The sequence below is a fragment of the Apteryx mantelli genome, chromosome 6 (assembly GCF_036417845.1).
Source record: "Apteryx mantelli isolate bAptMan1 chromosome 6, bAptMan1.hap1, whole genome shotgun sequence".
Lineage (NCBI taxonomy): Eukaryota > Metazoa > Chordata > Aves > Apterygiformes > Apterygidae > Apteryx > Apteryx mantelli.
Genome location: NC_089983.1, coordinates 44746132 through 44768228, shown reverse-complemented (window position 1 = coordinate 44768228; position 22097 = coordinate 44746132). Strand labels below are relative to the sequence as shown.

The 22097-nt window shown below is 42.5% G+C and overlaps 1 protein-coding gene across 1 annotated transcript in view; it reads left to right on the top strand.

Moving 5' to 3' along the window:
- The window catches only part of LOC106498452 (von Willebrand factor D and EGF domain-containing protein-like), a 189550-nt gene that overhangs the window by 19361 nt on the left and 148092 nt on the right, over positions 1-22097 (top strand). Inside the window, exon 2 of the mRNA XM_013959682.2 lies at positions 16749-16933. Coding sequence (XP_013815136.2) covers positions 16749-16933 — 185 coding nt within the window. The remainder of the gene's footprint in view (positions 1-16748; positions 16934-22097) is intronic.

Here is a 22097-nt window from a genome sequence, read left to right as displayed (position 1 = left end):
GGGTTTTAAAAACCTGCCAGACCACTTTCAGTGCTTGTCAAGTTATTAAGAAAAATTAACAAGAATCAAATTTGTTCTTGAGGATGATAGTATGTATAAAAGCATAACAACTCATTAGACCTGCATGCTTGGACTTGAGAGGCCACAGCTGGAGTACTATGTCTAATTTTGATCATCAGACTAAAATAAAGATGGACAAATTGGAGACAGTTCAAAAAAGAGCAACGAAGCTGACAAGAGGCCTGGAAATGAGATCTATGAGGAGAAGTTAAAAGAAACAGGCTTATTTAGCATAGAGAAAAGAGGACTGAAAGGGAATGCGTTTAGTCTTCTAATACATGGAAGACTGATGGAAAGAAAGCAGCAGTCAATTATTCTCCGTATCCGCTGACAGCGCAGGAAGAAAGAGATCAGCCAAATTTGTAGCGGACGCGTTGGCTAGACACTTCCTATCTATACAAGAGTTAAGCAGCTGGACAGGTTGTCCAGAGATTGGTGTCCACAAAATCCCCTTCGCTTGGTGTTAAGAAGGGGATAGGTGAACCCCTCCTGTGGATGGGTTAGGAATATTAAATCCTGCCTCGGAAAAGAGCAAAATAAGGTGATGGGAAAAAGCCAGCATGAATTTACTGAGAACAAATTGCACCACACCAACACATTTCCTTCTTTGACAGGGTTACCGGTCTGGTGACTAAAAAGGCACTAGGTGTGGTATAGCCTCACATCACTAGCATTTACAGGCCAACATGTTAATGATTTTAGAGACAGGGAAAGGAGGCAAAAAGTATTCCTGCACACCAGGGTGTCTCATTTCTGAGCCCAGAGGAGCTGCTCCAGTGGACCCAGAGAGCAGCCGCTCTCCCCTGCCACAGAAACAGAGACATTTCTTCACTCTTTCACACTGGAATGAAACCAAAGCCTTTGAAGTGTTTTGTAAAAGCTTTTAGAAAGAGGGAAATGTAGAAAGATTCTCTCCTCCTTCCCCCGCCAATGCTGTAACAGGCATCAGCCCAGGACATAACAGCATTAATTTGGGAAGTTTTGCTCGGGTTGACTCAGAGCAGATGCAGAGTCTCTCATTTTTGCAGCCTTTACTGTGCTTTGATTATTCCAAAGTGAAGAGCTCCCCCCCTTTTTCTCTTTCTTTCCCCTCCAGAAATTCCATCCTTTATATATATATATATATATATATTTATTTATATATATATATCACATAACTATAACTTCAATGTTAAAATACAGTTCTGTGAAGATCTCAGTTGTGGCAAGTCAACATTTTCGAACAGAAAAATTTTTCATCAGAAAGCCTGCAGCCAGTTCAAACATCAAGATTTCAGTAACAGTGAAGTTTCAAGTGCCTCATATTTCTGCATATCAGAGTCATCAGTCAGGCACCCAGAAAATGAGTAACATAAAAGTAATGATCACCTCTGACATGGCTGAAGTGACTTATCCAGTGTCACACAGGCTCCTGTGGCAGCCGTATCAATCAACTCTTCAGGGCAGGGTTCTTGGAGTATTTTTTCTCTGAAACATCAATATTAGCTAACATTTTAAAATACTGTCATTTATTTCAGTCAATCTTGTTCTTCAATAATTTCAGTCTTTCCGTCAGGAAATTTGGAGGTTATTTGATTGTATCAAGCATCAAGAGAACAGCATCAAGGAACCTCATCCTTTCCTTTGCCACTTATATTTTCCTGAGAAATACGTGTAGTGGTAGAATATACACATCTGCTTAAGCAAGAGAGTAAATAGCAATTCTGATGTACCAGCCATACACTAAATATCTCTTAGCCTTATTAAAAAGTTTAACATTCAAAATCTTTGCAGGATCAGAGATTGGATTTCTAGATAGTTTGATCTTGCTACCCAACCTTCTGTTTATTTTTTCCTCTTTAATAACATTTGCATTACTTCGATAAAATCTTAATGGGTAATGCTACTGCTTTGCTAGACTGCCCGTACAATTGCCTTAACACATTTATATGTAATAATCTCACAAAGAGCTTACACTTTTCACTTTTATCAGCCAAAACACATACTGGAATTAACATATGGTATCTCACTACATTCACTTTATACCGATTCCAAATACTCAGAGGCAAGTTGTTAACAGACAGAACGTAAATCAAGCATGCAACCTACCTGCCAAGCCCCAAACAGACAACAGCGCGAACAAGCCCCACCTTGTTCACGAACAACGGGGCCCTGTTCGGAGCACCATCCTCAAAGGGACCCTGCGCATACTCCTTTTGGGCAGCGCTCAAGGCTTTGAGCAAAGGAATTTGCAAGCTTTATCGGAAATTTTTGTGAGCTGTTCAGAAAGACAAGTTTAGTAGCAAACCAATACACTCTGCTAAGAGTGCAGAGAAAGCAACAGTAACATCTCTGAAGTTCACAAATCTCACCCTACTTGCAGAAAATGGGATTCTGTACAGGCCCTGGTGTTTGCTGTTGAACACTGATGGATTATGTGACCTTCCCTGGTCTTTTTCTGCCCTATTTTCTTTGACCTTCTATTGCATTGCCGAAGTGTCTCATAGTTTCTTGCTACTGGCCAAGGCTACGCTTCGGGGACAACAACAGGGACAGGCAGTACATCTTCCCCAGTGTATTTCTCTTCTTCCTTTTACCAAGGTTTCTTCTGTGTAGATGTATAACTTTGTCTAAGGTTCTCGCTGACAGTGTAAAGGGGCTTGGATAGCCTGACTCAACTGTCATGTTCATTTTACTTAGACCAGAAGAAAAGACTGGTGGCTTGGTTTTATTCTCTTATCTTAATGTTGCTTCTCAGCAGTTCTAGTTCCTACTTGGTCTGGCAGGAAAAGAAAAGATTAAAAAAAACAAAAATCCACAAAACCACCTTATTTTAGCTAGCATATGCATCTTAGCTATCTTACAAAAAGGCTGAATCTCTTCCCATGTCTCCAGCCTCCACACACACACAAATATGATCACACATCAGTACTTTTCTCTTGGGAAAGGAGACAGTTTGATGACTATTTCCAGAGCACTTTGCAAAGAGACAGACTCCCATTACTCATGAAATCAGAGCCAAAATAACTTGCTGCTATAAGAAATCTTTGAAAGGATTTTTGGCTATACAAACTTCGTATTATTATTGTGAATAAGATCCAATCTATATAAAAATCTATGTTGTTATTGGCATACACCTATAAAGTCCTTGGATAATCTTAAGAAAAGTTTCACCTTGAAAAAGAAGAGGTCATTTTTCCAGCCTTAGAATACTATTTTAAATGATGGGACACAGCCTAAGAACAGGACCAAGATGAAAATTTGAAAGCTGAAGTCTTATGATCAGAGTGATAATGTTGTGGTGGCCTGATTAAAGAGAAATGTTCAGCTTTGATGTACTCTTTGTAGTCAAGGAGTCATAATGAATAAGTAACAAACATTAAGAAACCAGGTCGAGAGAAATAAGGAAAGATTCATCTTGCCATTTCAAGACAAACCTGTACTGTATTATCCATATTAGGGCTTTCTAGTGATTGAAAACCTAATGGCAAGCTTGGACTTACTTGCAACACGAACAAAATTTGTATCATGGCTAAGAACTGCAATCTAAAAGGATGCAAAAATGTAGGAAGGGCAGCTATCAGGACTGACAAAGATGAAGTCTGTGCTTTGCTGCTGAAGGAACATGTAAAACACAGAAAGGCACATGCAGATCCAGAGTCTTTTGGAGGAACAGCTAGAGGAGTCATTCATTCATTCATGTGGTCGATCACTACAGCATGGAAGATAAGTCAGAATTAGCCACCCTTGCTCGGGGTAGAGGACAGCAGAATCCATCTCTGTTACCAAAGGACCGCCAAGGGACTGAAGAGGTTTCCCTGCCTCATGTCCCCATGCAGACCCTGAAGCAATAACTTAGAGATAAGAAGGATTATCATGAAAAGCAGCAGGCTGACCCTCTTTTCAGCACTGCCGATGCCAAAAACGTCCCTGTGCTCTTTGCACCAGGTAATCAAGGTTGGGTAAGTGCCATGCCAAGACACGCATTATCCTGCTATATATTTATGTGGTGTTGTGTGCACACATTGCTTTCCTGATGCCAGGAGAATAGGAGTTAGATAACATCCAGTTTGTAATGTAATGAGGATTTTGCAAGATAGCTATATCTCAGCTCTGGCTATTCTGCAGTCAGGGAAAGGAATATGAAAGAGCAGGAAGAAAGGGCTCGTAATATGGAGCGGTTCATGCACATGAAAGCAATTCAGATAGGGAAAACAAAAGATATTTAGTCCCAGGGATCGTGCTCCATGGAGCAAACTCAAATGATATGAGCTCCCTTAGGAGCGAGTTTCCTGTGAACAGAGGTGGCTAAAATAGCGTTGGTGACACTTTTCTCTAGGTCAGCAGGATCTATAGCAGCTTTATTTTGAACGTGTCTAGCTATTTAGACTAGGGAAAAAAAATTTCTAAAGAAATATTTCCTTTCAAAAGCTTCGAAAATGGAACTACTTGTTGCTTCCCGTTTCCAAAATACCTGGTTGAACAGGTGTTTAGTTTGATTTGAAATCACTATCAGTCTTGCTTTTTGGTTTCAGAGATTTTATTTCTGTGGAAAAACTGAAAGGTTTTATTTTAGATTAAAATAAGTCACTTTTCCTCACTAGACCAGTGAAATCGTCTTTTTATTAACCTTCCCTAGTGCCCATGCCCAGAACATCTGCTCAACAGTTGCCTTTTTCAAAGTTTACTACAGCACAGTATTATATCTATTTCTTTCTGTCCCTCCTACATCCAATATTTTCCTTTCTGCATTGCTCTGGGTGCTGTCTGTACTTATATTATTGCAACAGAAGAACATAGAACATGAGCATCTGTTAAACCTTTTATACCTCAAATCTTCACATGTTTGGCCAATTCAGTTCTGCGTTGTGTCTGTCTGTGCCTGGAAGAGCCTCAAAATTCCAGATACTGCAAAATAACCCAAAACATGATTTGGCCGGTGGTGCTGCTGGAAGGCTACTTTAGAATTAAGATAATTCAGTGGTGTAAGCTTGTTTGCTGGATCCCTAAGAGCAAAATTGTATCCCAGTTTGCAGGGATTTAGCCATTTGGTTGTCATTAATATTGAGCAATGCTGCTGAATCCAAACATTCCATAACAAAATAAACTAGATTTCAGTACTTTCTTTCACACTGGACTCTTATTTCAGCAAATAATAGAAAGGATGAAATGATACTTGTCCTTAGCCTCCAGTTTTACAGTGGTGTGATGGATAACAGAACGAGAGGCTAAAAACCAGCTCACCAAGATCTTCACAATTAGCACGGACACTGGCTTTTCTTTCACACTACGCTTGAGAGTAAAAAGTGAGGTAAAATAGACAACTGCTGCCCAAAGTTTAATTTGGGGGTGGGTGAGTAAAATGAAACGACAAAGGGAAGAGTACCTGCGCCTCGGTCTCGCGCTCCCAACGCGGCTCACGTTCGGCAGGCCCAGACGGGGGTATGCTGGTGTCCATCAACCGGAAACGCGGGCCTGGCCGCAACGGGCTCCCAGCGAAAGGCAGTAAACACTGCACTGCATACTTCTGCTGATGAAAAGCTGGGTTTTGGACTGCTGAGACCAAAACATGCCAAACTCGATCAGCTGCAGAACCAGTCTAGCCAATACAAAAGACTCAAAAAAAAAAAAAAACCCCAAAAAACCACCCACACCTTCAGCATCAATTCTTTAACAGAAACAAAATTCACTGAGAATCAGGTAGGCAGAGAAATTCCTTAAGAGGCACTATCATGCCATTTTTGACAGTCCTTTACCCCTACCACTAGATAACTCTGAACTTTATTCACAGAAAGAAGAAATTAAAATTAAAAAAAAAAAAAAAAACCCACTTTCTAGAAGAAGACCCCCATGCAAAAGTCCTTTTATCTGTGTAGAGGAAGCGGCTGCAGGTGAGACCTCTGGCTCTCACAGGTGCCAGCGCTGACAGACAAAGCAGCAGCACCTGCTTTGCAAGCACACCATAACCCAGCTGAACTCACAGCAGAGATTTAAGTGCGAAGGCTGCTTAAATAACGTGGGGTGAGAGTGAGGTGTCAATAAGTATGTTTATTCACATTGCAGCGCAGGATAAAATACCTGGCCTACCTCTAAAACGAGCGTCGGAGGCAGTTTGGCTTTGATAGGCCACGCGGCACAGTTTTCCCTGCTGCGCGCTGTGGGTCCGCAGCGGGCTGAGCAGGCAATTGCCTAATGAACCAGGGGAAAAAAGAGAGTGAGCGATAGCAGGCAAGTCCTTAGTACCTAACTCTCCCCCTTCAGAAGTCCTATCTGTAAAACCCTCTCCTGCAGCTAAGCGCATCTGCCAGATACTCTCTTCCTCGCGAAAAAGAGAGGTTTTCTGTCTCATTATAGCCAATAACCTGTGGTTGGGGCAGGGAGGAACCTGTCTGTAACATCCCGCTCTGCTCTGAGGCAGGGAAATGAGCCCAGGTTTCTGCTCTGCAGGGATTTCGTAAGGCAACAGACCATTTTGGTATCAGACCTGCAGGTTTTCCTGACAACGTTATGGATTTTGTATAAATAATTGAATGTGTATTGGCTCAGAGAGAGAGAAAAGGAAAAGAAAAGGAAGGGAGATGGTTTTGGAAGCTGGCAAAGTCAGCATGTACTTATTAATACTTAATAAAATTACACAAAACAGAGCAGGTTGAGTGGGAGAGGGATCTGCCATGGGATACCCAGTGCTCACAACAGCCAACAGTGCATGTGCAACCACAGCTAATCCGGAGGCGCGAAAGAACGTTTCTGGAGACCTAGAGCCACTGCTGGGTCTTCTGGACTGCCGGGTACATGGTTTGGTGGGAGCTAAACCTTCTCTGAACCAGTTTAACACTAGAAAACAACAAAAGTAGACTTCCCAGGGCTTCCATGCTAAATTTTAGCTACATGTACTTAGGCGGGATATTGGCAGGTGCCAGATGGATCTACCTGTACAAACTCTTCAGACAACTCACACAACACAACACAGAAATGACCAAAGCCTGTCCTCCACCAGGTTTCGCATAATCAGATTTTACAAGTTTCAAAAGCAACTCAACAATGACTGCAAATTGCTAAAGAATAAAGTAGCAAATGATAAATTGATTGCCTGCTGTTTCTTTGTGTACTAATTTGTGTTATGGCTGTCCAATCTGAAATTGCTTGAGCAGATTTTTGTTGTTTTTTTAACTCGAATTGCAAATGAAATGACTGTGGTAAACTAAATGCATCAACTGTAATGAAGAATTGATCAATGGTTACATTATAGGGTTTTTCTGAACAGTGGTTTCTAGCCTATCTCAGTAAGATGATAATTACAGTTATTAGCCAATTACCAACAAAGAATGCAAAATCAAGTTTGTTATTTAATGATATAAAGATGGAAAAAAATCTGAAATAGTGCATCTCTGTCTTGTTTTACCTACCGATAACTTTTCTTGTTGAATCATTTGCTAGAGAAAGAATTTTTGAAGTTTTTCTGAAGCATCTGTTTTGATAAAAGCTGTAACTATTTTACCAGCTGAAAGCCTACACCTGCTGTTATTGGGGAAGAAGGAGGTGGGAGAGTAAAACTGAAAGCAGAGCATGGAAACAGCTCCACTGAAATAAAAAATTATCGGGGTTTGCGGTGTCTGGTGAGATGACACCGAGTTACGGGTCTGCGAGAAAGACGGCGGTTCCCATCGGGAGGGCTGCACCCGGCGGGGGCCCGCGCCGACCTCCGCGGCTCGCCAGCCCTTCGCGGGGCACCGTCCTCCGCGGTAAATCCTTTTTAAGAGAGCATAAACTTTCTGATGCGCGGCGCTCCGCTGCAATCGTTCGGTGTAAAGGAGAAGAAATTGGTGTGTTTACCTCCCGCGCGGCTGATGCCGATCAGCGCGCACCTGCCTGCAATCCGCACCGCGTGGGGCACAGCTCATCCCCGCGCCTCCCCGCTCCCCTCCGCGCGCGTGCCTGGCCGCCTCGGCAGCGCCAGCTATCCGGCCGGGGAAAGGCACCTTGCTTCACGCGCATGCAATTAGGGAGATGTTTTTCTTATGATGGTAATTATGTCCTAAAAGATTGTGCAGGTAGCAGCTGTAAATGTAATGAAGGCTCGGTTGATTCCAGCTGAACCGGATTTTCTTTTATATCGAAAAGCTGCTTATAGCTGGAGTCTGTATAGGTTCCCCAAACTCATTTTTATGAATGCGTCCGCTGTTTCAGGGAAATTAGCAGGCAACTGTGGAGCAACCAAAACAGAGATCACAGTGAACAAAGAGGAAAATTAGTATCTATTAGAACAATGAACGGGGACTAAATTCCACTAAATAAAATAAGTAAATGTATTTAAGCAGAGGTTTTCATGTATAGGTGCTGAAAGCTTTGCTCTTTCATGGCATGAACAGGAGCCAACAGACCTCATTCAAGTGTGAGACACACAATGAGCTGCTTTTTCCAGAACCAGATGTACCAGATTCCCCCGAAATATCACCAGGGAGAACTGCTAACTGAAACCGTGACTGTTCTTTTTCCAGAGCAGGAAGGCACTGATGCATTTTGATATTAAAGTTAATTACGGCTGTGTGTACAGAAATGATACCTTTCAAATGTCAAACAAACAAACACTAAGGATTGCTGATAAACTTGGTTTCTGGAAATCTATTAGACTTAATGTTGCACTTCCATGCTTGGGAGTGTACAGCTTTATCTTATCATGAAGACCAGGCAGGCTGCTGACCATTTCTAGCTCATGACCTTTTATTTTTATGTTTTTAAATCCATCCAAAGTGCTATGATGCATGAGATAAGTTTCTGCATCTGCAGGAGTTGCTATGTGCTTGATCCCATTTTGGGTGGATTCTCTAGAAGTTTCTGAGATCAGGCAACTTGCCTGAGGTTGTACTGACTGAGTCAAATAAGAGCCGAGTTCAGGTCAGTAGATGACAAGATCCTTCCAGGACTGTGTATTAGCTGGGAAATGGAGCATGTCCATGTACAAGCCCTGAGCACACTGCTGAATAACAGTAACTAATAAAGCCTATTCCAAAGGCAGACTGAACCAAGCCATTCTTTTTTAAATGTCAAAATGCTGCGGGAAAAGCGCATTATAAACACGTGAGGAGCGTGCGGCTGCCAAAAACCCTATTGTTCCAGCGAATGGAATGAAGAATAGCAGTGAATAACAGCAAAACAGTAACAGCAAACAAAACTGTGTCGTCATCCTGCATACAGGAGGAACTAAATCACATGCAGCACTTGCATCCGAATCTGGTATTTGGAGGCGCTAGTCAGCCCACAGCTGGAATCCCCTTATCTTTCTGCCAGTCTTTTCTGCAACCTTGATTCATTGTCAGTAAGTTAGTGGCGACGCCTTCCCCCATGCTATATCATCCACATGCAGAATTAAACTGAGTAAGTGGGGGAAAACATGGCCAAAATTCAGTATTTACCCTGGGAGCAGTCTGGAAAAATGTGTGGCTCTCGAACTGTAACTAGCCGGCCTCCTAGTTTAGGCATGGAAACGGCTCTGACTCTCAGAGGGGTAAACCATGGAAATCAAATTTCCATCTGAATAGAGCCCAGTGGGTTCTAAAATCAAAACACGTGAGTCCATTTTTTTCTACTGCTATTTGGGAAAGCTACATTTGGAAGTGTGTGTTCAACTGAGATTAGGAGGTACGAAAGAACCTTTTCATTTTGGTTCACTTTTTCATTCTGAGGGACGAGAGCAAAATAGCCCAATCAATAACAATAATTATAATTTTCTTTTTATTGATTGCTCAGAAGTCCTTAAAGGCATCATCATTAACTTAAAGATAACTTGAGGAAATTTATGAGGTTTTTAATTCCCTTCTGACACAGCAACAGCAAGTGATTTCTATATTCAAATGCTGAGCTTTCCTGGCTCCCAAGCCAGGTCAGGATTAGCGAACGTCAGGCTTGGCAAAATTTAATAGAGTAATCGACACAGTTTGGCCTAGCTGCTTGCTGCGACCGGCACGTTAGGTACACGAGGCTGTAGGTGCCAGAGAGACCATGCTGGAGATGGGGCCGTTTTGGGGGCCGCCGGCGGCGAGCGCCCCAGCGCCGTCCCCGGGAATCGCGCCCCCTGTTCGGGCCGGGGTCCAGCCTCTACCCTCGCTGCTCCGAAACGCTCAGCCAGACGGGAAGCAGCGCTAGCGGTGGTGCAGCGCGTGGCCGTGGCGAAGCCCAGGAACAGCCCCGCAGCACGGAGACCTGCATGAGCACTCCTTCCCCAGACCCCTTTTTACCTAGTTTGCCAGCCCCTCCTGACCCCTCTTCCGTGCCCACGCAAACTCAGGGCCGCGCGGAGAAGCCGGCATCTCCTCCTGCCCACGCTGCTCCTGTGCCGCCGGCATTTAGCGTGTCACTCGGCAAAGCATCCTGGCGACACGCGGACTACGGAAGAGGTTTCGCGTAATCAATTTTTCCTTTCTAAACTACGAGTTAAAAATAGAAATGCAACCCCAGATAAGAGACACAGGCATGAATAAATAATTGTTTCCTCTGGAACTGAACGCTGGCCCGGAGTTTCTCAACAGTACACTGCTTTCCTTCAGAGAAGCCCAGGATGATAAGTGACCTTGTTCCCAGGCAAATGAAACTCTGATACATCATACAGACAACATCTTCAGATCGTAGGAGGATTCTTTTCAATTACACTTTCTCTCAGGGCCCCATGCTAACTCCTTTGTGCAGAAAAAAGAATTCCCTAAGAATTAAGCAATATACTGGCTAATCCTGCCCAGTGGGAGTAATCGGTAGTAAGGGTTTCAGGTAAATATACTAAAAGCAGAAAATATCAAGGATATCACACAGAGCCTCCGTAGGACTGAAGGAAGGACAGGGATCTCTTCCCACATCACTGCCTTGGACCACACTTGGGCATTACACGAAGAAGTAATGCAGACCCCTAGAACTGGACAGGCTAAAGTCTGTCTTAAAATAAGGGCATTTACTATAAATGCTAAATTATCTGCATAACAAGAAGACACCTTATCTTCAAAACTCTAATATCTAAGGGGAGGTGTTAAGCAGGAGACTGCTGGAAAACCATGCTCCTGGTTGGCCTGATTTTTCTTCTTAATTCTGCCTGTTATTCAGTGCAAATAATATCTCTGAAAAATGTTTTATTCCTTTCAGCTGCTGCTCTATCTCTTCCTGGGTCAAATTTTCTGTAATTACATTCATTTTACACAATGGTTCATTTATCTCTATCACTTTCATTTTATGAACGAATTATGACTTGTTCGAGACCTGGCCATTATGAGTATGTGGTATTTATGCAATGTGCTTCATTATCATTTCAGTTCAGTAGGAGGTTCTTCTGCTTCTGAATTATCTGAAAATAGTTTTATTTATTAGCTATCAAGGTTTTCACAAAATTCTTATGCTTTACCTGCCAGAGGAGCACACACAGTTCAAGCATTTTCATGCAGTGATCACATTCATATTCACAACAAATTCCGGTTCCTGAATATTTTTAGGAATAAAATTGCTCTCATCAGCATACAGAATAATTACATTAAAATGTTAGCAAATATCGGTGAAATAAAGCAGTGACTTTTGTCTGTAATAAATTGTCAGACGTTTTTCAGCTACAATACCTTATCTGTTAATAGATTACTGTTCATCTGTAAGTTCTATCCACCAAAAGAAATCTCTAAATCTTATCAGAGCAGATTCTTTTACTGTTATTATGAACACATCCACTAACAGTTTGGAAAGAATTTCTCTCTCCCAGCTCCTTCCCTCTTTTTCTGCCATATTCTCTTTCAACGTACAGTAAATCGTAATATTGGGAAACTGATGGCACTGACAGACTCTGGAAGCCCCCGAAGCTTTCACCGGTGCTTTGCTACGCCAGTGAAATACAGCCACTGGGCACGGAAGCGGCGAGCCTTGGAAAGGTTTCCTTCTCCCTCGCAAACAGAAAGGGAAGAAAGCTAACGCACCCTTAGCCTGCAGCTCGCTTAGAATTATGGCTTCGTGCCCTAGGCATTTGAGACTGATTTTTCAGGATGAAAATGTTTCATAATTTTCCTATGGAGAGAATAGCAAACATTCTAGAAAATGTTTTGTTCCACTATGGCTCTTAGAACAAGAAACAAAAAGTGGAAATCCACAATTCTGCCAGGGAGAGATTTCCAAAAATGGCCATACATCATACCAATAAGAAAAATACATGTATATACGTGTATATATTTTTAAGTTTCATATTTCAAAAGCTCCCTAGCCACCTATTCTCTTTGATGTTGGGTTCAGCCGTGCGAAAGGCCCGTGGGAAGCGGCAGCTGCCTGCGCTCCTGCGGCTGGCCCGGAGCTCGAAGGGAGACTCCAGCTGAGCTCCACATTACGTGGGCGAGGACCGGGAGAAAGCAAGCGGCATCCTGGAACGCTGCTTTCCCAGTCGCAGAACAACCATAGCACCTCACCAGACGGGGTACTCTTTAGTTTTATGTGGAACGATCACCGAGTTTTCATTCATCCTCCACGCAAATACTATTCTGCAATCTGCCAGCTATTTCCCAGAGCTTTAAAATGCCCTTTAAATATAATGCGTGGCTAGCACTGCTTTACCCAAAGCAAACACAGACCTTGGACTCACGGTCTATATTTCTTTCAGGGTTTTCTGGCTGCCATCACCTATTGATATTATTTGATTTGCAGCTGCTATGCAAAGCAAACAAACAAAATCTCAATGCTTCCTAAACCTTTCCCTGAGTAACCCATTGATATTTACTGGGAGCCAGGATCACAGATAGAGTCCTGTTGCGCCTGCGCCAACCTGCCTCTGCAAATAAAAGCAAATGTTGATCGAATTGATCCGTTCAGGCCTCTCTCGTGGCTCCGGCGTGTCAGTGGGGACGGACAGGCCCCGTGCGGGTGCGAGCTCCAACGCCAGGGCAGCATCTTCTGCACCGAAGACACTGTCAAAGACATAAATGGGTGGCACAGCTCGTTGCAAAGAACCATGGGCTTAGCTACTAAATTGCAGGAAATAACTTCTTTTTTTTTTTTTTCTGTATGAGCCACAGGCCTCCAATCATTTCATTTGGGCATAACAACTCACCGCGTATTAAAGTCGGGGGAACCTTGACCTCAATGACATTAATGGAAATATTCCTTACGACTTCAGCAGGGACAGATTTTCCCCACAGGACTTGCTTTATAATGCTGACAGAGTTATTCCAATGCTGTTTTCACTTAGCAGCTGAAACAGGTATTGGTTTTGTTTGCTTTGAATATGTCAGAAGGAAGCTATTCAGTGTCTCTTTTCAGCAAGCTGCTGCCACAGAATTGTTGGCTTAAAAAAATGCTTTAAGACCAGGCAGGCAAACAAATCACTACATGTTCTTAGAAGCACCTCTACCGATGGGGACAGGGGTGCGAGAAGACTCTTTTCCAGAGCACTGAGGGGTGACCGGAGCCCCAGCAGCTCCTGGCCGATGTTGAATTCGAAAGACGCTCTGGGACGGAGAGGAACAATAGCTCTTCACGGGGCTCAAATTCTTCCTGATGGAGATTTTTGTGGTCGTAATGACGATGAGCACTCAGCTCACTGAAAAGCCACCATTTTTTTCATAAGCCCTTTGAATGCAATTATACGAACAGAGCTGTGGGATTAAATAAAATGTACAGGCTTCTCATATGTAAAGAAATAAATATTTCCTTTTAAAGGCAACCTAGCCGGCACACAGGAGAATAACAACAGTTCAGGACAAGAGATGGACATTGACTTTTATTGCTCCCCACAGGAGGGGGGACAATTGTTATATTGAGCACTTCATCACAGCACACCAACTTGACATCCGCATCTGACTCTGTCATGCATTAAAAATGAACGGGAAGGCTCCATCTGATTAAAGGATAGCTGCAGTCACTGTAACGTACAGGCAGGCACCGCTCAGGTGAACAGACGCCAGGCTTGGAGTGTTTCTTCCCTTGGTTCTTAAATAACATTTTCATAATATGGTCCGATTACAGCGACATATTTACGTATTTTTTGTGAAAAAGGCTGTTGTAATTAACTTGCATCATGGCCTGCAATTTACCTGTGAAAATTTGCAATGATTCTGTCGTAAGACTGTAGTATGCACGACTTTACCAGGGAACCTCAAAAATTCAGAGATTATACTGTCAACGGCTTGCGGCAAAACGGGAGCTGGCTTTTGCTCTGGCTTCCTCCTGCTCCACGCCAGCGCTACTCCCCTGACTTTGGGGTTGTTTGCTCGGATTTGCGCAAGGGTGAGAACAAGATCAGTCAGTGCAGCTCCAGGGGAGCTGACAGCTGATCAATTTGCCCTGCCGCCTCCTCAATGACAGTCTGCAGGCGCAACTAAGCCAACTAAAAGGTACATATTCTGACACTTAATAAAGAATAAAACACACATTCACAGGTTGTGGCTGCTTGGACGAGGCCTTCAGGATGTGAATTTTGTCCCCAACACCGTCAAATCTAATGAGCGAGCATCCCCCCCTCACTAACCCGGCACGCCTCCCCTATTTGCTTCTCGGATTCTCTCCCTGCCCTTCTCAAATCCCATCGGCACTGTTAAACATCGCTAATGTTAATATGCAAAACAGCATTTTCTGAACTACCGCAAACAAAAATATGTGAAGGATGAAAAATAATTAGCCACGTCTCAATTTCTAATATATTTGCATTGTTTAGACAGAGTAGTTAATCATTGGTAAGACCACAACATGGCTGTGTGAACTGGGATTATTACTAATACATATGGAGCAGAAGGTTATTAATTACATTTAAATGAAGTATTTGGTATTAGTATTATTGAGAAACTAAATGTTATTAACTATATTAAAATGCTCTCGCAGGATTCCTGTGGCAATACTGTGCAGAGCGCCATATTTAAATTCCATTTACTTTTAGACTCTTTTGTCTTTTGTTCAGAAAGAAGGTACTTAGAACAAGCAGAAGGCACAAGAGCCAAAGCCCTATTCCTATTAACACTTCTGAAGCACTAAGTGATATTGAATGGGCCAGTGAGGGTCCAACTTTTATTAAGATTTTTAAATATGTGGTAAAATTTTCATATGTGTAAAATATTTGGTCTGCTGAAATGCCCTTTATTTCCTTTAGTTAGGAATCTGCCAAGGACAGTCTCCATGTGGACCCCACTGCTGGGTGCAAACCCCCAGAAAGGATTTCTGAGGAAGCGGATCACCTACTAGATTTAATTAGTGCTGCAGCATTTCCAAGTCTCTCCTCTGTAAAATGTCTCTTACCTGTAGAAAAGCAAAGCTTTGGGCACTATTTTAAAAGGCAACTCTATTAATTCAGTTGAATTTTGCATTCAACTGAATTGCACCATCATTTTGATAGTTTTGTTCCCTGAAAATTGCAATAAAGGCTTTGTTATGCTACATTTTGTCCCCATTTGTCTTGTATACCATTGCCTTGCCTTTGGCACAATAAAAATAATCTTTAAAAATAGTGCCATAAGTGGATTGACTTTGACCTTCTGAGTATCTTGTCAATAAAACAAAAATGATAAATCTGCTTAAAAGTGCCACTGGCATAATATTAAAGCAGGGTTACAATCTGAAAAGTGACATTTGAAAAATGACTTTTCGGGGGGGGGGGGCCATTCTTTGTCAATGGTTTCATATAAATATGGTCTATTTACAATGTAGTAAGGTAATTTCACTAACTGCCAGGCTTGTTCACAAAACCAGGCTGTGCAATTCCTGCTCAGTCCTCTCTGTCTCTTGCATCATCATTAGCAATTAAAGATTACTGCAGCAAGAAATTAGCTGACACTTGCGCTGCTGATCCATAAAGCAGACGAACTCCAGTTTGTTCTCCACCTGTGACTGACCCTGCTGCAGTGTTAACACAGTGAAAATAGCCTTTGCCTTATAGAGAAAGGGAGGGAACGGCTACATTAAACAAGAAAATGCCCTTTTTTTCTACCTAATCAGCTTTCCGATAACAAATAACTTCTAAAATAATCACTGGAAGGCTTCATTCTATTAGCTGATAAGAGAGATTGAATATTCTGTAAAGAATCAGGAGGCATACGAAAATAAACAGGGCAAGTGTGTAAACAAACATACTTTTAGATGCAGCAGTTTTGATTTAAACTGTGCAGTGCATAGAGAGCACGTCTGATGAATTTGGCTTTATGGGTACAGGCCTTAGGTGAGTCTGACCTGGGGCTTGAATATTTTCAAGCCTTACTTATTTCTGCAAACAACAAGGTACTGCTTGCTTGTCTTTTACTGTGTCTTTTTTTCTTTTTACCAATTCCTGTTTTCATTATTTGTATAGATATATATTGAAAAAGAAATAAGAAATTATATCATGATTAAAAATACTCATATATACAGTGGTGTGAACTAAATAAAAAATGTATTTTTAATGATCACAAGACTTTGAAACCTCAGAGTATTTTTTAATTTTTGAGGAGAGATGCAGATGTTAATCTCTAGAACTAGCCTGAGATCAGATTCACAGGGTTAAGATTCTACTTCTGGTTCAGATCTGATCAAAATCTAGATAAATAAAATCTTAATGTAGCCTGGCTTCCAATTTTTTATTTAGTTGTCCCAAATGTGGTCTTTTCCCGTTGTTTGCCTTGAAATCCAGCCCAATCTCAAACTGAATCTGAGCGTAAGCCACTCTACCCATCCTAAGCAGTTATTAACAGACTCAAACTGAAATACCTTCCTTAATCATTGTCCTTTTTCACCCTTTTTAGCTCCCGAGTGCTCCCCGGAGGGCCACCGCGTCCTCCGCAACCCCTACCGCAGCACCAGGTTTGACTCGCTGGACCTGCAGCGAACGGCGATCCAGGACCTGGTTTGCGATCACTCCCTGCCCCACGCCTGGTATCGCTTCATGATCCACAACAGGCCTGCAGAAATGCCAACAAAATGTATAGAAGTCAGTAAAACTTAAGAATTAACCCTGGTGTGCTTGAATAAATCCTTCGATGTGATTTTCCTTTCCAGCCACCTCCATACAGTGATAACCAGCAGAGCAGAAGGGGGATCGGTGAGGGGCAATGGGGAAATCACTTTTCCCCTAATAGTACTGTTGTACCCAAGAGCAGCAATCAGAGGCCAGGATCCCTATGGACTAAGTACTATTCAAATACAGACCAAGGTCTTTTGCAACCCTAAAGAGATATACTGACTAATTTGTTATGTCACTGCTCCAGTAAGTTAACTATTCCAAGCAATTCTGTTCCTGCTGGAGTGGATTTCAGCTCTCTGGAGTGGATTCCTGACTCTTTTCCCACTTAAAATAATGTAAATTAGGAATAGCTCCTCCTTAATGGAATCAAAAGGGAAAAATCAGTATAAAATAAGCACTTTAGTCATGCAGAAGAAGATAGAACTAAACCTGTCTTTTTAACTATTACAATTTTTTGTATTATTTACAGTTCTGTAAATGTCCTAACTGTATTATAGAACAAAAAAGCTCCATCACAGAACAGTACTCTCTGAAAAAAAGACCAAAAAACAACCTATTTTTATGTGTTTAATACATAGGATAACTGTGTTAAACTTGCAATGATTCCTGCTAGACCAATAAACAAAATCAGTGCCATATTAAATAGCCCAGCTGTAGCAGGTTAGAATAATTTCAAACACACTATTAAACAGAATTATTCAGAAAATAATAAACTAATTACTGTAAATGACTTTGAAGATGAAACATTCAATCTAGAGTGCCAGTAAGTTTATTATTATGATATGTTAATCTAGCTGAAGAACCTCTATGTAATCAGCAAACAAGAGTTCACACCCATACTGAATGGGTCTGTGAACTTGTCACAATAGAAGTATATTTTCATAAACTCACAGTAAATGAAATGTTAAGGGATAATTGTCACTTCTACAGGATTTCTAACTCTCTGCATACACAATCCATAAATTTAATTAATGGGAACAAGTTGCCATGATTATTATTGAAATATTCATTTCATGGCAGGTCATCCTTGAATAAACAACTCGATGTATTATGCATTTTACTTACACTGGTTGCTCTAGGAGTATGCATATATTCTATAAAATTATTTAATTTGTCATTGCATTTCAGCAATCTCTAGTATTTAGTAATGATCAACCGTATGAGGTTTCTTCCCAACAATACATGCTTTGTTTCCTTTAATCTCTTCTATGGAGTTTTTTATTCAGGTTTGTAGAGCTACATTCATCAGTTTGGTTTCTTATCTTGTAACATAACTCTTGCCGTTGGTTTCTTCATTATCCTCTGAATGACAGTAAATCTCTGTTTCACTGTGCTGATGAAGGATTACATCTGTTATATGTCACTACTGGAAGAATACGCTTCTTTTAGATCTTCACCTTCTAAATCTTCCTCTACATTCTCTCTCTTCCACTTAATTAAATTGTTGTTTAATTTGGTTTTCCATTTAATTTGAGCAAAACCTCTGGAACAAAATAATTTAAATTAATAACTGCACAGCTTTCACCCTTTAATAAGCAGTTATTATTGGACGTTCCAATCTCTGGCTAGAGCGAGCTGATTTTAATTAAACAAGTGAAAGACAAAATCCTGAACAGAAGAAAAAAGAGACCACATAAAGCCAGACAATGCAGCCAGAGAGTTAAAAAGTACACGACTCTAGTACTTTGTAGAATATATGCCTGGCGATACCCTGTTGATACTGGCTGGATGCAATTAGCTGCTTATCAATGGATAAGATTAACTTCTTAATTCAAAGTAATAGTAGGTAAGGATTCTTGCCACCCAATTGAGCTCAAGAGGGATTTAAACTATAATGGAGATTTAGAGGTCCTGCCCGGTGTGGGAGAGAATTATGGCAGGAGAAATGGCACATGCTGGCTGTACATCAGGGAGGTGAACCCTTGAGAGCTGGGTCTGGTGCCTACGTGGGAGCTGTTGGCTCTTTCAGATACACTTTCAAACCTTGTATTCTGAATTTTGACACAAAAAGCTCCATAATATAAATGCAGCCACATCTGATTATTTTTTTCGTAACCATATGAAGCATTTAATTCGAAAGAGAGCAGAATCAAGTCACATTGAGAAGTTACAAGAGTTTCAGTCTATAACCATGTCACAACTAAGAGACCCAGCGACTTTTGTCATGAAACTCAAACAAATAGCAGCAACTCTTAAAAATCTGCTTCTCATCCACTAATTAAACAAGCAAGTAAAAAACTGAGAGAAAAAGGAAAAGGAAAAAAAAAAAGTTTTGTCAAAGAGAGTGAAAACATAAATTGTATTCCTGAATTCTCTATCCCTTAAATCCAACTGCTGTCCATAAAATTCTTCCTCCAGTGGTAAAATACTTTTGATTGAAATAGCTTTTCAATTTAGGCATTGCCTGCTGAATTTCCCCAGGGGGGGCAAAGAATGATCTTGACCTTCTTCCCTCTATTTCTTCCTCTCCTCTCCCTCTGTGCTCCCTAAGGAAGTAGAGCAATTACAGGATCCTGAGCATGCGCTCTTGGGCCACAGCCACATGCCCATCCAACAGCAAATTCTGGCAGAAAAGCAACACAAACTTGCAAATTCTGTATCCCTAGGTATCAAGGCTGCTGCCTACAGATCACAAACAATAGCTTGTTCTTCAAGAACTGCCAAATTCACTTTGGAAGGAAAAATCACTAAAGGAAGAAAGCATAGGGAAGCCTTTGCTGAGATTAAGGAACTGCAATAAGAGCAAGAAACGATGCACAGACATGGCCAGATCTAGTAGCAAAATGACCTTCAGAGAAAGAACAAAAGTGACATGAAAATTAAAGCTCAACAGAAAATCTATTAAAAATACAGGGAAGAATTTAACATTGAATAGTCCACATGGGAAAAACATTGGTTAGAAAAACAAGCTTCTGGATTAAAATAACATAGCACGCACACACAGCTGTACGTATATATGCATATAAGGGCAAGCCACAGGAAAGGAACGAATACTGAAAAGAAATTAGAGGGAGCACCACCTGCTAATGTTATTGAAGATCCGCGCTGCAGTCGGATAAAAGGTCAGTCGGTGGATTAGAGAAGAGCAGTGCACGGTTGTAGCCGCAGTGCGAACGCTCGCTGGCAAGCAGGCCTTGCAGCCCTGGCTCGTGGTGCGCAGCAAAGCCACAAACAGCCAGAACTCTACTTCTTCCTTCTCCTCGCTTACACGTGGGCGAAAAAAGGAGAGAGTACACTCTGCAACCTTAAGGAAAAACGTCAATTAAGAATTTGATTATGCAAATAACAACTGGTTCTGGAGCCAGCAATAATGCTCTTGATACCTCATACGTGAGCTGTATTCGTTACTTCTCAAAGCAATGCTAATATTTTCAGCTTTGAGGACTCGACTGCAATAGCAAATGATAAGCTAAAAAGAAAGGGATTAAAACCAGAATCACTTCTAGAACAACCATCACTATCAAAGAATGGTCCTCAGAAAGGGAGGATCCTTGGGACCATATTCCTTGAGAGGAAAGGTGAATACAAATGCTACCACGCTAGCCATGGACATCACTGCACACCTACCGGGTAGGCGAGGCTGTTGGACTCGCTGCTATCCAGTTCTTCTAAACTGCCCGGATGTCGGCATCCCTCACCAGTCAGCAGGCCTCTCGTCATACCTGTCGATATAGATGGCCCATCTGTAGGTTTAAGCATTTGTGTATGTATACATCTAAAAATATGCATACTACCTGGCCTGACAGGTACATATCAGGTGCACATTGACATGCATGTGCACGCACACACATGCATATATACATGCACCTCACTGCATCACGTCAGCTCAGATTCAAACTCTCACATCAGCCACTACCCAAGTGTTGGTTTCCTCCCCGTCTTGAGGGTAAAAGGGAACTATTGGTTCACCTGCTGAGGGAAGGTAGGCTTCAGCGGGGAACTGGCTTTGCCCTGGCTCTGCAAGGCGTGTGGACGTGACCTGGTTTCCCAGCTGGACGCGTGCTTCGCTGCATTCTCACCTTCCACCCCACGATGACCATCTCCCAGCATTGCCAACAGGAGACGTGTGTCCATCCCGCTCCAGGGCGGCCCTGCCAGGTGGAGATCCTCCCCAGGCACGAGCGGGGACAGCGAGGGCTGAGCCTCACAGGGCACGAGGAAGATGAGAGAAGATGGCCAGGCCTGGAAGGAGCTTGCGAAGGTGTTCAGTTCTGTGATGCGCTGCCAGTTTGCAGCTTTTGTCTCCTCACTGTTCCTCCTCTCCAGACGTCTGATGGGGCCACGGGCTCCCACCTGTCCCACAGGGCTCCTGGACTCGCACTGGCACCTCCTGTCCTGAGCGCTCCTGGGGGCACGCTCTGAAGAAATGAGGCCAGGCTAGAGGATAAGAGCCAACCCTGCCTAGGCTATGACACCTAGCACGACATCAAGTAAAATGCAGAAACCAGACTGGGCTTCACCAGCCGCTCCCAGAACAACAGGACCAGGAAACGGAGCTGGGCAAAGAGCTTTTACGGGAGTACTTTCTGTCAAGTCAGTGCTGCAGCTATCACCAGCATCTCCTGATCCAACTACTGCCCTCCATACTTCATTTCTGGAAAAAATAGAGACAAGTGAACTGAGCTGCGCTGGAGGCACTCAAAGAAAAGAACAGCAGGCTTTAAAAGAAAGAGCAGGCTTTAAAAGAAAAGAACAGCAGGCCATAACTGACACGGAGACAGAGGAGAGGACAAGAGCTGAAACGTCTGCTGGGGAGGATGCCTTTGCAGAGTGATTAAAGCTCTCAGGAGGACACAGGTCCTCTCAGCCTCGGATGTGGGTTTCCATCAGGGTTACATGTTGGGGGGGGCTGGGGTTGGGTTTTTTTTTCCTCTCCAGCTTGTATTTCCTGAGGAAACTGCTGGGGCAGGAGGCCACTTTGGGTTTATCAGAGCTGGTTAAGGAGAACAGCCCATGCACACAGCTGCTCAGCTGAGCTATTTGTTTAAAGGCAAAACAGCCCTTCTCCCTCACGTTCTCTTCGTTGACTCGTTCTCTTGCTGGAGAAAGCGTATCAGCCTGCATCGACGCTGTCACCGCTCATTGCCTGAGCTTCTCAGAGTGCAGCTGGCTTCTGTTGTGTCCCCGTTTC